Source organism: Chlorocebus sabaeus, chromosome 9 (assembly GCF_047675955.1).
Source record: "Chlorocebus sabaeus isolate Y175 chromosome 9, mChlSab1.0.hap1, whole genome shotgun sequence".
In the NCBI taxonomy this organism is placed as follows: domain Eukaryota; kingdom Metazoa; phylum Chordata; class Mammalia; order Primates; family Cercopithecidae; genus Chlorocebus; species Chlorocebus sabaeus.
The window spans coordinates 69906411-69921927 of record NC_132912.1 but is presented as its reverse complement, the minus strand read 5'-3'; the positions used below and the strand labels follow the sequence as shown (position 1 = coordinate 69921927).

The 15517-nt window shown below is 51.3% G+C and overlaps 1 protein-coding gene across 4 annotated transcripts in view; it reads left to right on the top strand.

Moving 5' to 3' along the window:
- The window catches only part of PALD1 (phosphatase domain containing paladin 1), a 109360-nt gene that overhangs the window by 81405 nt on the left and 12438 nt on the right, over positions 1-15517 (top strand). For all 4 annotated transcript variants that reach the window (XM_007963163.3, XM_007963162.3, XM_007963160.3 and 1 more), the window contains 2 exons: positions 205-276; positions 6217-6357. In XM_007963163.3, coding sequence (XP_007961354.3) covers positions 205-276; positions 6217-6357 — 213 coding nt within the window. The remainder of the gene's footprint in view (positions 1-204; positions 277-6216; positions 6358-15517) is intronic.

Below are 15517 nucleotides of genomic sequence, written 5' to 3'. Positions count from 1 at the left end.
CAGGGAGATTAGAGATTTGCCCAGAGGGGAGTGGACACTCAGGTCCCAGGCACACAGGTCCTGCAGGAGGGTGTGAGGGGCACAGACACCCTGGTGTGGTCCCAGAGCCCCTTCCATCAGTCTTGGGCAGCCCCCCAGTCCTCCCCAGCAAGGGGCTCCTGGCGTTGGGAGGGGGCTTCTGTCTCAGCAGCTTTCCTCCCTCAGGGCTTCCCCGAGGTGGGTGAGGAGGAGCTCGTGAGTGTGCCTGATGCCAAGTTCACTAAGGGTGAATTTCAGGTGAGCATGCCCTGCGGGGTTCCTGGGGCACCTTGGGATGGGAGGAGGAGGAGGAGGACTCCTGCTCACAGGTCTAGGGGTCCTCAAAGCACGTCCCAATGCTGTCACCTCTGCCACCTCATCATATCAGTGCTTCCTTGTTACCATTTTATAGATTAGCCCAGCAAGGCATGGGACAGCTTGGCTCTGGGGCCCTAGCAGATGGCTGGCCATGGAGATGTGGGCTGGATCCCTCCCTGCCCGGCCTTGCTGCTGGGCTGCTGTGTGCCTTGGGGAGGTCACTGGCCACCGTCTTGTCTGGGTAATGTTGATAACAACCTCTCAGCACCTTCAACCCAGCTGTGGTTGATGACCTCGCGTGGGTCACCAGCCTACTTTGCTCTGCCTGTTCCCCTATTTCAGATTAGGGCACTGGATGGCCAGCCACAAACATTCCAGATTTAGTCATCCATATATTGTGCACCTGCCACATGCCACAGACCGTCTTCTGAGGCATTCCAAGAGTCATGGCAATGTTTCTCAGAGTTGACCCATTGCTGACCTGCAGTTTGCAGCACAGTTGGCTCCTGTCTCACTGGCTACCTTCGCTACTTGCCCCTCCCCTGCCCTCGCCACAGTCCTGAGGCCCTGACTGCCGTGCAGCACCTCACACTTCCCAAGCTCTTGCAGCCTCTGGGCCTTTGCATATGCTGTGACTTCTCCCTTCCTTCTTCTGGCTGGTTCTCTGATTCTTTCCTTTTTCCTTTTCTTTGTGTGGTAAAATATGCATAACATAAAATGTACCATTTCAACCATTTTTAAAAGTACAGTTCAGTGGCGTTAAGTACATTCACGTTGTTGTGCAGCCATTGCCACAACCCATCTAACTCCTTCATCTTGCAAAACAGAACTCTACCCTCCTATTCAGTACTAATTCCCCAACCTCCCTCCCAGCAGCCCCTGTTCTACTTTCTGTCTCAATGGATGTAACTACACTAGGAATCTTCTATGAGTGGAATTGTACAGTATTTGTGTTTTATGACTAGTTCATTTCACTGAGCATGATGTTCTCAAGGTTTACCCACATTGTAGCATGTGTCAGAGTTTCTTTCCTTTTAGAGGCTGAATAATATCCCATTGTAGGTATAGACCACATTTTGTTTCTCCATTCCTCCATCAAGGGACACTATTTGCTTCCACCTTTTGGCTGTCATGAATGATGCTGCTATGAAGTGCATTGTACATGTAGCTGAGTCCCTGCTTTCTGTTCTTTTGGGCATATACCCAGGAATGGAATTACTGGGTCCTATGGTAATTCTCTTCACTTTTTTGAGGAACCACCATGCTGTTTGCCGCAAGATATGCACCATTTTACATTCCCACCAGCAACACACAAAGGTGCCAGTATTTCCACATCCTCGCCAACACTCGATTTCTGTTTTTTCTTTCCTTCCTTCCTTCCCTCCTTCCTTCCTTCCTTCCTTCCTTCCTTCCTTCCTTCCTTCCTTCCTTCCTTCCTTCCTTCCTTCCTTCCTTCCTTCCTTCCTTCCTTCCTTTGTTTCTTTCTTGAGATGGGGTTTCACCATGTTGGCCAGGCTGGTCTCGAACTCCTGACCTCAGATGATCCACCTGCCTCGGCCTCCCAAAGTTCTGGGTTTACAGGCGTGAGCCACCATGCCCAGCCAGTTTTTTTTTTTTTTTTTTGATAATAGCCATCCTGCTGGGTATGAAGTGGTATCTTGTGGCTTTGATTTGCATTTCTGTAATGATTAGTGATGTTCAATATCTTTTTATGTGTTTATTGGCCACTCGTATATCTTCTTTGGAGAAATGTCTGTTCAAATCTTTGCCCATTTTTGAATTGGATTGTTGTTGAGTTTTGGTTCTTTGTATATTCTGGAAACTAATTTCTTATAAGAGAGGTGATGTGTAAATATGTTCTTTATTATGTGGGCTGACTTTTTACTCATTCATAGTGTCATCTGATGCACAAAAGTTTTTAATTTTGATGAAATCCAGTTTGTTTTTTCTTTTGTTGCCTGTGCCCTTGGTGCTGTATCCAAGAAATAATTGCCAACTCCAATGTCATGAAACTTCTCCCCTGTGTTTTATCCTAAGACTTTTATAGTTTTAACTCTTAGGTTAAAATCCTAAGTTTTAGGATTTTTTTTTTTAATCCATTTTGAGTTAGTTTTTGTATATGGTGTGAGGTAAGGGTTATCTAAGTTTATTCTTTTGCATGTGGATATCTGGTTTTTCCAGCACCATTAGTTCAAGAGTCTGTCTTTCCCCATTGAAAGGTCTTGGCACCCTTGTTGAAAGCCACTTGACCATACATATGAGGGTTTATTTTCCAGCTGAATTTAGTCTTTGCGTCGGTCCTTCGAGTGTGATGATCAGGCCTCTGCTTCCTCACACCAGGCCCTGTGCTGGGAGCTGTATGTACTCCCCCTGTCCCCTTTCCCAGCACCCAGGAGGTAGGTGCTTTTACTGCTCCCAGTTTGTAGATGAGAAAATGAGGCTTGGGGAGACAAGTTTATTACCCTTGGGCCACATCAGAGAGGTGGGGCTGGGGTATAAGCCAGGCTGTGAACCTCAGAGACTGTTCCAAAGTTACATCATGTGACCTGAAGACACCCCTGTATACCCCATCTTCACCTACCCCCAGATAATCTAGACCAGCTTCCTTTGCAATTAGTTCAGCGTTTGCTGAGCCCACAGTTTGTTGGGGAGAAGGGAATATTCAATAGAGCGTGAAGAGGCCCAGGGCAGACACTGGTTTTAAGGGCCAAGAGTGCAGCTGAGGGAGCCTGAGAGGGCTTCATAGAGGAGGCAGCATTTGAGTGCCTTTGGGGAAGATGAGTGAGTATGCTTGGTGAGGAGAGGAGTGTGTAGAAGGATCACGTGTGCAAAGGAGGGATTCTGGAAAGGACAGGAACGATGTAAGGCTGTGATTTGTCAGAAGGGAAGCAGGCAGGACTGAGGGGTGGGGGCCCGGATTGTGAAGGCCCTGGAGGGTTGCACTATGTGTTTGACCTTGACTGTGAGGCCAGCAGGGAGTCAGAGGAGGTTGTGATCAGACTCAGTCTGGGGGTCCCAGCAGGCAGTTGTGTGGTTTGGGGAGTGGAGGGAGAGGCAGGAGCTGAGTGAGGAGGGGCTGCAGGGTGAGCAGGAGCAGCCCAGTCCTCATTGGTAGGTCTTGTGGGCTCCTGGATGTGGGGTGAGGACGGCACCTAGGATGACCTCGAGTTTCTGGCTTTGTGGTCGTGACAGCTGTCGAGATGTGGAATTCAGAGGAGGAACAGCTGCAGCAGAGGCCAGGAGTTGGGTTCCCTGTAAAAAGCTGCAGTCCTGTCTGAGGTGGCCCCCAGGGGACACAGTTCCCTGCACCTTCCTAGGGACCTGCCTAGAGTCTGGGATTGGGGGTGTGGACTGGGCAGCTCCCTTCTGCTCCCCTGGGCACAGCCTGAGCCAGATCTGCCACTAGTTCCTTCCAGACTATTCTTTTTTCTCCTCCCACTTGGCTGCAACTCCATGCCTGCTGGGGTGCCCAGCCCCAGGCCAGGACTCTCTGAGAAACACATGAGTTGGGGAAAGGCCTTTCCCTGTTCTTAAGTGGCAGCCAGAGAGAGAAGAGGGTGAGTTAGGTGTTCATTCATTCACTGGGCAGCTGTTGCTGGGGCATCGGGCAGGTGCCAGGTGCCACTCCAGGTGCTGGCAGAAAGCCCCTCACTTAGTGGGGAGCAGGCATGAAAACAGAAGCAGATGAGCAGGTGGCTATCTACCATGGGACAGGGCTCTGTGGGGACCTTGCAGAGTGGTGGGGGTGGGTGGTGGGAGGGGTGGTGGGAGGGGTTATGGGTGAGGCTAGAGAAATAGGCTGGGACTGGGTGGTGCAGGGGGCCTTGTAGGCCCCAGTTTCTGTGCTGAGTGCAAGGGAGCCATGAAGAGATCAAAGCCTGGGAATTATACAAACATGGGTTCACATCTATACTTTTGTAAGACCTCTCTGGCCACCAGGGAGAGGGAGGGCGGGGAGGAGGCGGAGACACTGGTCAGAGGGGTACTGATGTGGAGGCAAAGGGGGATGGAGGTCTGGATCAGGTGCCAGCTGTAGAGAGGTGCAGTGTAGATAGATTTGGAGGGGAACTCAGCACAGGGTGGCTGAGAGGGCCTGGGGCGGAAGAGCCATAGAGTGACCTAAACAGACTTCAGTTTTCCCTTGCAATAAAGGGCAGATTATATCATTTTTTTCTTTTTTCTTTTTCTTTTTCTTATTACTCAGAGATGGGGGTCTCACTATGTTGGTCAGGTTAGCCTTGAACTTCTGGCCTTAAGCGATCTCCCCACCTCGGCCTCCCAGAGTGCTGGGATTACAGGCATGAGCCACTGCACCTGGCCTGGGTGGGGGATTATATCAGATGAGTGGTGTCCAACCCTGAGCATCTGCGCAGTACCTGGGGCTCCTGCAGGTTAGGAGGAGGGTGGGGAGGCTTCTCACACCCCCTTCTCGCCCCTCCAGCCCTAGTATGTGACAGCTATCTGTTTTATAGATCAAAGTTCTGCATGAGGCCTCGTTTGAAGCAGGATTTCTACTGCTTAAAAAATAAGCACCTCGACCAGGCATGGTGGCTCACGCCTGTAATTCTAGCACTTTGGGAGGCTTAGGTGGGTGGATCACCTGAGGCCAGGAGTTCAAGACCAGCCTGGCCAACATTGCGAAACCCTGTCTCTACTAAAAATACAAAAATTAGCTGGGTGCAGTGGCAGGCACCTGTAATCGCAGCTACTCGGGAGGCTGAGGCAGGAGAATTGGTTGAACCCAGGAGGCAGAGGTTGCAGTGAGCCAAGATCTTGCCATTGCACTCCAGACTGGGTGACAGGGCGAGACTCCATCCCAAACAAAACAAAACAAAACAAAAATAAGCACCTTAGGTCAACTTAACATTCCATGGGTGCATTGGGGTGGTTTTTGTATCGTGTAATACAGAGCATACAAAATGGCAATTTGGAGTCACAGTCGTGCATTTAATATGTCTTGAACATCTTAAATCACTTCTGTTCCCATGGTTTTTTTGTAGAATTATTTCCTAACGAAAACCACTTCTTGATTGTGGCTCTCCTGTGAGAAGTGGGTGCACGCTGTAATGTCTTTGGCTGTGGCAGTCCTGTTTTCCTAGTAACTCTGTTGATGCTCTGACACTGAAAATCTGTGTAGTATGCAAGATACTAAGTTGTGGATTGGTGGGGCTTTTATGCCACAGCTTATTAGAACTTGAAGATACTGGTACTTAATACTCTCTTAAGGAACAATTTACCTCCAAATTTTAGGCTGGAAAATTAATGGAGTAACTTCCCAGCACTTTGGGAGGCTGGGGGCGTGGATTGCTTTAGCCCAGGAATTTGAGATTACCCTGGGCAACATGGCAAAACCCCATTTCTACTAAAAGTACAAAACATCAGCCACGTGTGGTGGCATGGGCCTGTAGTCCCAGCTACTCGGGGGACTGGGGTGGGAGGATCACCTGAGTCCAGGAAGTTGAGGTTTCAGTAAGCCCTGATCACGCCACTGCACTCCTGCCTGGACGACAGAGTGAGACTCTGTCTCCATGAAACAACAACAAAAAATGTCAATGGAATAACTAAAAAGGAATCATAATCCATACCTTTTTTAGATTTTCGGTACAAATTGCAATGTCTGTGTACTGATCCTCAACACAACCAATACATCCCAATTGTGGAGGAAAAAGAAAAGCACCTGGGTAGCCTGGCCCCTGAGATGTCCAGGATCCCCCTGTCCTCCCTCAGTCTGAGAACTGAGGAGCAGGGCTCTGTGGTCAGCACCTGGGCCTTAGGCCTGGTGTGGCCTTTTGGTGAGCATGCAAGCCTGGTGCTGGGGCTGTGGGTTCTCACCTGCCCCCACCAGCTTTCTGTCTGCTCACCCCAGTTCTCTGGCCCCAGGTAGTAATGAAGGTGGTACAGCTGCTGCCCGATGGGCACCGTGTGAAGAAGGAGGTGGACGTGGCGCTGGACACCGTCAGCGAGACCATGACGCCCATGCACTACCACCTGCGGGAGATCATCATCTGCACCTACCGCCAGGTGAGCCCTCGCCCCACCCCAGCCACCCTTCCAGGTGTGCACGGCCCAGGGAGTGGCTGATGTGGCTTTGGGGTTGCTAGGGGTCCTAGGGGCCCCTCCTTGGCTCCTGGTCACTTTTCCACCTTCTGGAAGTGGAAGTGATCCATGAAATGGACACATCCCCAGCCCCAACCCACTCATACCAGATTCTGGAGTGGTGGGGGGGATGCGTGCAGGGGCCATGTTCAAAGCATTCAACAACTGCTGCGGCCCTGGGACCAATCAAGGATGTGGCCAATCAGAGTGAACACCCAGGAGCCCTGTGGTGCCAGGCATTAACCCTCTAGTTTCTGGGTCCTGGCAGGGGGGCCAGAGGTCCCGGACAGGAGTCAGGTCGTGGTGGGTGGGGACCCTCAGGGTCTTGGAGTGGCTGTTTCACAGCTAGCACGGAGGCCGTCGTCTTGGGATGTGGGTATGTCTGTGCTACCCTGGGGCTGGGGCTGGCTCCCAGATGGGGTGTTTCTGGTCTGCTCAGTAAAAATTGTTTTTAAATAACTCATCACATTATAAAAATAAAGTTTTGGCCAGGCACGGTGTCTCATGCCTGTAATCCTAGCACTTTAGGAGGCCGAGGCAAGCAGATCACCTGAGGTCAGGAGTTGAAGACCAGCCTGGCCAATGTGGTGAAACTCCATCTCTACTAAAATACAAAAATTAGCCGGGCGTGGTGGTGGGCACCTGTAGTCCCAGCTACTTGGGAGGGTGAGACAGGAGAATCGCTTGAACCCAGGAGGCGGAGGTTGCAGTGAGCGAAGATCGTGCCATTACACTCCAGCCTGGGCAATAGTGAGACTCCTCAAAAAAAAAAAAAAGTTTCATAATAGTCCAGATTTCATGTAATTGGATTTTCAGCCTATCTGGAAAGAATGTGCCCTTAAGCCTGCCTGGGTCCCCAGTACTCCCTGCTCTGTCACACTCAGCCCTACTGGCCCAGTCCCATGACCACAGGCTAATGTCGGCTCTGGAGTTTTCTTCCTGGGTCTCTGTGGAGTGCTCACTTCTGTTCCTCTCTGGCCCAGTGAATCTGATTGCCTTCTGGGACAGAGGCGGGTGCTGAGTGGGAGGGGCAGTGGTGCGAGCCGGTGGGTAGGGGGTGAGGACTCCATGGTGCTGAGAGGGGGCTGTATGTGCCAGCCATGTGTTCCCCACTGCTGGCCAGCAGTTCTTAGAAACAGCTCTTGCCTATGGCCCCTGCAGAGGGGGCCTGCCCCAAGCCAGCCCTATGCTCGGCTGCAGCTGTGCACACATTGGGGCAATGACTGATTGGGCCCAGCTTTTGCTCAGGGTCATGGATCAGGCCCTAATTGGGGCAAAGGGTGGATGCCTAGCTGGAAGGCAGGGTAAGGCATCTGGGGTCAACCTGGGTCCAAGATCAGAGGTCAATTGGGAGGGGAGTTTGGAGAGATTAAGAGGCTGCCAGGCCAGGGGAAGAGTGACTCACACCTGTAATCCCAGCACTTTGGGAGACGTAGGCAGGAGGATCACTTGAGGCCAGGAGTTTGAGACTTGCCTTGTCTCAAACAAAAAAAAAAAAAAAGAAAAAAAATTAGCTGGGCATGTTGGCCTGTGGTCCCAGCTACTTGGGAGGCTGAGGTGGGAGGACTTCTTGAGCCTGAGAAGTCGAGGCTGCAGTGAGCTGTTATCACTCCACTGCACTCCAGCCTGGGTGATGGAGAGAGACTGTCCAAAAAAAAAAAAAAAAAAAAAAAAAAGGTTGTTAAATGTGGGATGGGGAAGGTGGTTAAGGAGTTTCAGAAGATGAACTTTGGTGAATTTAGGAAGAACTATTTTCTTCAGGGCCATAGTTAGATTGGATCCTGAGTCTCCTTTTGAGTTACCTTTGGGTCCCTCTCACAATGGTCTTGTGGCAGCAATGAGCTAAGAAGCTGAGCTCCTCCCACTTTCAGAGGATGCTGAGAGGGTTGAGAATCGAAGCTTCCAGTTCAGTCTGCAGCTGGAGGCCCAATAGTTGAAAAAGGATGCCTGCTTCAGAGCATCTTAGACCCTCCATCCCATGCTGGCCAGGGTCTGTTAGCCCCTACCTTCCTGACTTCTGAAGCTGATTGGCCTCCCTTCCTCTGATCTCCGCAGCCCTGGAAGTCCATTGTGAGGCACCCAGAGGGTGGAGCAGGGAGCATGACAGGGCCTGAGCTGTGGGGAGAGAGGAGGGCTCCCCCAGAGCTGGCCTGGAGCAGTGTCCTCAGAGAGCCTGGGAAGGCGGGTCAGGTGGGAGGGGCTGCATGGCAAAGGCCAGGGGGCTGAAAGGTGCAAAACAAGTTTAGAGGCAGCAAAGGTGGTTTGGTGCACGCATCTGATGACATAGAAGTTGTTGGAGATGAGTTGGTGTGGGTGAGTTGGCGCTCCTCCTTGGACATTGGAGAGGGAAAGGTGGTTGGGGCTGTGAGAGGTGATTGCTTTACTCTGTTGGCATTGGAGAAGGAAGGTGTCTGGGGCTGTTAGAGGTGGTCACTCTGGCTGCCTTCTGAATGTGAAGTGTTTTTTAATGAGGTGAGAGGAAGCGGAGCCAGCTGAGGATTCTTACCGCTCCCACCAGGTCACCCACCCCCTTTCCAAAGGCCAGGTTTGTTGTGACCTCTGCAGTGGGAGAACGAGGATCCCTGAGCCCCAGGGCCCCTTGGAGGGCCCAGAGGCAAGATGTAGAGTCATTCCAGAATATGGCCACCAGGTGGCGCCAGTGACCTACCTGGCCAAATTCTTTGAGGCACTGAAGAGCAGAGGGACTGAGACACCCTCTGGTTCAGGGGCTTGCACCCCACATGTCCGAGAGATCTGAGAGCTTTAAACCATACTGTAGCAGAGCTCCACTCCTAGAGAGTCTGATTTAGTTGGTGGGGGTGTCTTGGCCAGGGCACGCGGCTTGTTTTTGAAGTTTCCCAGGTGATTCCAATGCACAGCCAAGGCTGAGAGCCACATATTCTAAGCAGCGGCCCCCAGCTTTAGTGGACTTCAGAATCACCTGGTGGGCTTGTTAAACTGCAGACTGCTGGGCCCCCACTCTGGAGCTTCTGATTCTGGAGGTCTGGAGATCTAACACACTCCCAGATGATACTGATGCTGGCAGGGACCACACTGGGGGACCTGCCATCCCCCCACAATCTCCGTTACAGCAGCTTTATTGACATACAATTCACGATGTATATAATTCACGTGCCATGCAATTCACTTATTTATGGTGCATGATTCTGTGGTTTTTAGTACATTCACAGAGTTGTGCATCCAGCACCACATCAAGTTTAGAACATTTTTCATCGCCATGAAAAGAAACCTCACACCCGCTAGCAGTCGTTTCCCCTCCCCCCACCCTCTGGCAGCCACTGATCTTTCTGCTGCTATGGATTTGCATGGTCTGGCCATTTCATATAAATGGAATCATACACTCTGTGGTCCTTTATGTCTGGCTTCTTTCACTTAGCATAATGTTTGAAGGTTTATCCGTGTTGTAGCATGTATTCTTCGTTTTTATGGCTGAATAATATTCCGTTGTATAGACATATCCCATTCATCAGCTGATGGACATTTGGCTTGTTGTAGAACTTTTTGGCTATTATGAATAATGTTGCTGTGAAAATTCTTGTACAAGTTTTTGTGTGAACGTGTTTTCATTTCTCTTGATTATATACCTAGGAGTGGAACTGCTGGATCATATGGTCATTCTGTGTTTAACCTTTTCAGGTTAACCACCATGAATTGGTGACTGAGTGGGGATGAGAGGCAACGGTCTTCACTCCCAGCCCACGTTCCTCCCCAGACCATGTTGTCCTTGACCCAAGGATCTCATCCATGTTGCCCCAGTGGGCTGCTGAGAGGTTGTGGAGGCTCTAGAAAGGCAGCGGCCCTGACCACCCCTTCCCTCTAATGGTGACTTCTGGAAATTGGCAGTCAGGTCTCCCCTGCAGTATCAGCTGTCTTTCTGGTTTCAAACCAGAAGTCCCCAGGTGGCCTCCAGCAGGGTCTGTGGTTCTCTGCTCAGAGCAGGCCGGGTGCTGTGTGTGCAGGGGGTGCCATCAGCCTGGTCAGATCCCCCACAGCCTCTGGATGTAAATGAACCTGAGCTCAGGCTTGGGCAGGGCTTTATCCCCTCCACTGGCTTAATTTGCCTGGGAATGTTCTAGGTTTGGTCCACATTTGGCCCATCTGAAGTTTTCCAAAGTCCCGAGAGTCCACTTGGGATCCTGAAATTCAACAGCACGTGTCTACTTGGCTTCCTGCCCCTCACTCCCCAGAGCCCCCAAATGGTGAATTTCCTTTTCGTGGCCCCCTGCCAGCTTCAGCAGTCAACTTATACTTTAATAATAAGCAGTTAAGAACACAGCTCCCGTGTTACGGCATTTGTGCTTCTTCAGCAATAAAGCTATTCCAGGGCCCTCAGTTGGGAACAGTGGAAGAATTTGGAGGTCAGTTTCCTTTTATGGATCAGAGAGGAGGGCTCAGAATGTGCATGAATCTTCATTTGCACCCCGAGGTTGCACAGCAAGAATAAGGACAGTAAGTACCAAAAGCTTAGATGGCCCAGGGAGAGCAGAGAGTCTCCCAGAATCCTGATGACTCAGCGATGATTTTACTTTTGCCCTTTTCTTTCTGGGCTTCGTGCACTTGCCTGCAGCCTGTCTGGAAGCTGTGATTGCGGCAGGCCCACGGGATGTCTCTGGCCGCTCACCTAGGCTGTGTTTGTGCATTTCAACATGTGCCCAGCCAGCACGTGCTGCCTCAGTGCTGGGTCCTGTGCTGACACTGGGCGGGGGCCAGTGATGAAAGGTGCGCAGAGCTGACGTTCTAGTAGGGCAGAGAGAGGCAAAATTAAGCAACAGCTCTGGCTCCTGGGCGTTTTGTTGTGTTTGCCGAGGAGCCCTTACATCATCACATTCTGTGTTCGCATACCACGCAGTGAGTGGAAGTGCCGTTTCCCACGCTGTTCCTGTGTATAGCATGTGTGGCCGGCCCTTCACGTTCTTTCCTGTCATCTTCTGGGATGGGGGTGACGTGGACCTCGTAGCGCATGTGGCTCTTCCGTTGTGTGGATTATTTCTGTAAGGCTGATATTTAGAAGTAGAATTATTGAATGAGTCAAAATGTAGGAACTTATATTTTTAAGTATTTTGGAATATTTCAAACAGAAAATTTCAAAGCAGAGAGTATAATTTCCTCAGCCCTCGTGTGCCCACCTCCCAGCTGCAGTAAGTACCCATCTCAGCCAGTCTTATTTCATCTCAAGCCCTCTGAGCTCTACACTGAATTATTTTAAAGCACATCCCAGTCCTCATGCTACTTCTTCTGTGCATATTTCAGTGTGTACCTCTAAAGAAGGGGGATCTTTTAAAGAAGGTAATCACACCGCCATTATTGCCTCTTAAACAATGGACAGTCGCTACTTACCAGCAAATATCTGGTCAATGTTTAGATGTTTCCACTAATCTCACAGGCCTTCTGCAGCTGGATCAGGATCCAAACAAGATCCACATGTTGCATTTGATTGACATGGCCCTAAGTCTCTTTTAATCTCAAACGGTTCTCCTTTCCCCCTCGAAATATATTTGTGAGGTGAACTGGTTGTCTTCCTGGGCTTCCTGGAGGTAATTTTGCTAGTTGCACCCCTAGGTTTAAGTTGGCCTGTGCTTCCTGGAAATGGTTCGCTTCCAAGGCTTCACAAGATTCCGGCTCATTGTGGCCGGAATGGTTACTGGGGGTGCCATATGCTGCTGTTGGGGCTGGAAGGTCCTGTCGTCTCTCCTGTTATGACTGGCTTCTGGGCATCGCCAACTTGCAGAATGGTGATCTGCTGGCTCTCTCATTCCATCTACGTTAATTAACTGCAATACTTCCAGAATGAGAGACTTCCCCTCAGGTGTGGTGGGGACAGACAGGCAGGTTCCATGCTTGCTATTTCCTTTGATTTCCTTGTCTCCAGTGGATGGGTTGGTTTGGGAGATGCTTGTCTAAAAATGAGGGAAAGATGTTGGCTTCAGCAAGGCCTAATGTTCCTCCAGATTTGGATGTGGTTGGAGTCTGTGAGGAGGGTCTGGGTGACTGGAGTGAGAGCCGGCAGGGAGAGGGATGGAGTAGAGGCTCATGCGGAGGGACGGGGAGTCACTAGAGACCCAGTGCCAGCCACACATGTCCTGATATCTCCTTGACCAACTTGGAACTAGTCCGAGAGGTGCCCATGCTGGGCTGATAGACATTTTCATGACCACAGTCCTCACTTTGCCTGTGTGTGATAAAGGGCGTACTAATGTTGGTTCCAGTTTTACATTTGAGGAGGGAGGCGCTGAGCTTGCCCAAGAATATGCTGCTGGCAGATTTAGGAGGGGGGCAAGACCCAGCCCCTGACTCCCAGATTGGGCCTCTCTGCCATGCTATATGGCCTCCCAAGTGGGAGGAGGCACCATTTCATCTCTCCCTGCCCACCTTGAGCCCTGCTGCAGGGAAACAGAACTGGAAGCCATGGTCCTTGCCCTTGAGGAAGTCACAGACTGAGCAGGAGAAGGACGAGGAAAAGAACACATCCCAGACACAGTTTGTGGGTGCAGCTGGGAGGTGGTGGAGCTGAGCCTAGGCACATATTTTCCACTGGGACAGACCTTCCCTGAGGGAACAGCCTCGACCCTTCTCTCTGCCTATGCCTGTCTCAAGCAGCCCGACTTCAGGGGCTGCAGCCTATGGCAATGCCCCTCTGTTCTCCAGTGTGTGCAAGATTGAGTCAAGGCTCGGATGCCCCGTGCATGTGAAGGGACCAGATGCTTGGGGCATTTTAAAAACTGCCTCAAGGCCGTGCACTCTGGCTCATGCCTGTAATCCCAGCACTTCGGGAGGCCAAGGTGGGAGGGTCACCTGAAGTCAGGAGTTCAAGACCGGTCTGGCCAACATGGTGAAACCCTGTCTCTACAAAAGTACAAAAATTAGCTGAGCGTGGTGGCACACCTGTAATCCCAGCTACTTGGGAGGCTGAGGCAGGAGAATCACTCGAACCCTGGAGGCAGAGGTTGCAGTGAGCTGAGATCATGCTGCTGCACTCTAGCCTGGGTCACAGAGTGAGACTCCATCTCAAAACAAACAAATAAACAAACAAACTGCCTCAAAAGGGAAAAAGAAAGAAAGAAAACCCATTGAACTAAGCCACTTCCGGCGCTTTGGATGGAAGTGAGAATGCCGGGCCCTGGCTGAGGAGAATCCAACATGGCCGCCAGCCCAGGGCGGTGACACCCTCGGCTCACCTCGTTGTTTCCTTTTGGGCTTGGAAAGGGAAAATATTTATGGCAAAAACCAAAGTCAGAGCGCCTGGAAGAGGCCCTGCTAGAATCATTAATGCCAGCGGCACTTTTCCTGGGCTTTGGCTGGTGACGTTAATTCTTAGTGTTTGGTGTTTAAAACAGCCTGTGTCTCCTGTTTTCCCTTGGGAAGAGTTTGAAGAACAGCTGAGGTGAAGGGAGCCACACAGGAAGAAGGCAACGTCATCTGGTCTCAAAGCGAGATTTATTGTATAAAGACTGTAGTGCTTTAACTTTGAGCAGTGCTTTTTGAGCGTCCCCTCCCCTCCCCTCCCCTCCCCTTGCCTGCCCTCCCCTCGTCTCCCCTCCTCTTGTCTCCCCTTGTCTCCCCTCCTCTTGTCTCCCCTCCCCTCCCCTTTCTTTGAGACGGAGTCTTGCTCTGTTGTCCAGACAAGTGCAGTGGCGCAACCTTGGCTCACTGCAATCTGTGCCTCCCAGGTTCAAGTGATTTTCCTGCCTCACTCTCCCAAGTAGCTAGGATTACAGGCACCTGCCACCACCACTCCCAGCTAATTGTTGTATTTTTACTAGAGATGGGGTTTTGCCATGATGCCCAGGCTGGTCTCAAACTCCTGGACTCAAGTGATCCACCCACCTCGGCCTCCCACAGTGCTGGGATTACAGGTGTGAGCCACTGCACCTGGTTGCTATTTGAGTTTTCTAAGAACTCACCTTTTGTCTTTTGTGGTCCTCAGACAGATGGTGAGACCAGGACAAATTTTATTAGACGCATTTGACTGAGAAGAAACTGAGGCCTAATGAAGTTTTGTGATTGGCTGGAGGCTGGACCAGAACCTGGCTCCCAACTCCTCGACTTGCTGTGGCAGCCACAACCCGGGGGCAATCTTGCGATGGCAGAGAAGGGAAGGGTTGGAAGGGAAGCTGCCAGCCACTACTGTGTGACTGCCTGGGTTGGTGCAGAGTTGTCCCTGCGACCAAAGGAGCTGCCAGGAGGTCAGAGAGACCAGCTCTATGTCCCAAGGGCTGAAGTTATTTCTTAAGAAAAATAAAAGGCCAGAGAGCTCTGGCTCTGAGCCCCAGGCAGGGTCTCTCTCAGCCTCTTGAAAACCCTGGCTGTTGGCCGGGCGCGGTGGCTCCCACCTGTAATCCCAGCACTTTGGGAGGCCGAGGCAGGCGGATCACGAGGTCAGGAGATGGAGACCATCCTGGCTAACACGGTGAAACCCCATTTCTACTAAAAATACAAAAAAAAAAAAAAAAAAAAAATTAGCCGGGCGTGGTGGCGGGCGCCTGTGGTCCCAGCTACTCGGGAGGCTGAGGCAGGAGAATGGCGTGAACCCGAGAGGCGGAGCTTGCAGTGAACTGAGATGGCGCCACTGCACTCCAGCCTGGGCGACAGAGCGAGACTCCGTCTAAAAAAAAAAACACCCTGGCTCCCTGGCTGCCAAAGTTGTTCCCCAGAGACACGGTTCCAGTAGGTAATGTGTCTCGGGAGGAGGTCCGGAGCAATTAGGGCAGCCCTGCAGTGCTATGAGCTGTGACATAAAATAGGACCCAAGCAAAGGCTGCTTCCTGGGCTCTTTCACACCCAGCCTAGAACGGCTTCCAGAATGGAGTGTGTGTGTGAGTGTGCATGTGAGTACACATGTGCTCTCGTGTGTGTATGCATGTGTGTAGGACACATGTTCTCAGTAGCCGAGACCTCTCTCTCTCTCTGTCTCTCTCTCTCTCTCTCTCTCTCTCTTTGAGACAGGGTCTTGCTCTGTTGCCCAGGCTGGAGTGCAGTGGTGCAATCATAGCTCACTGTAGCCTCAACCTCCTGGGTTCAGGTGATTCTCCTGGCTCAGCCTCCTGAGTAGGTGGCACTACAGAGA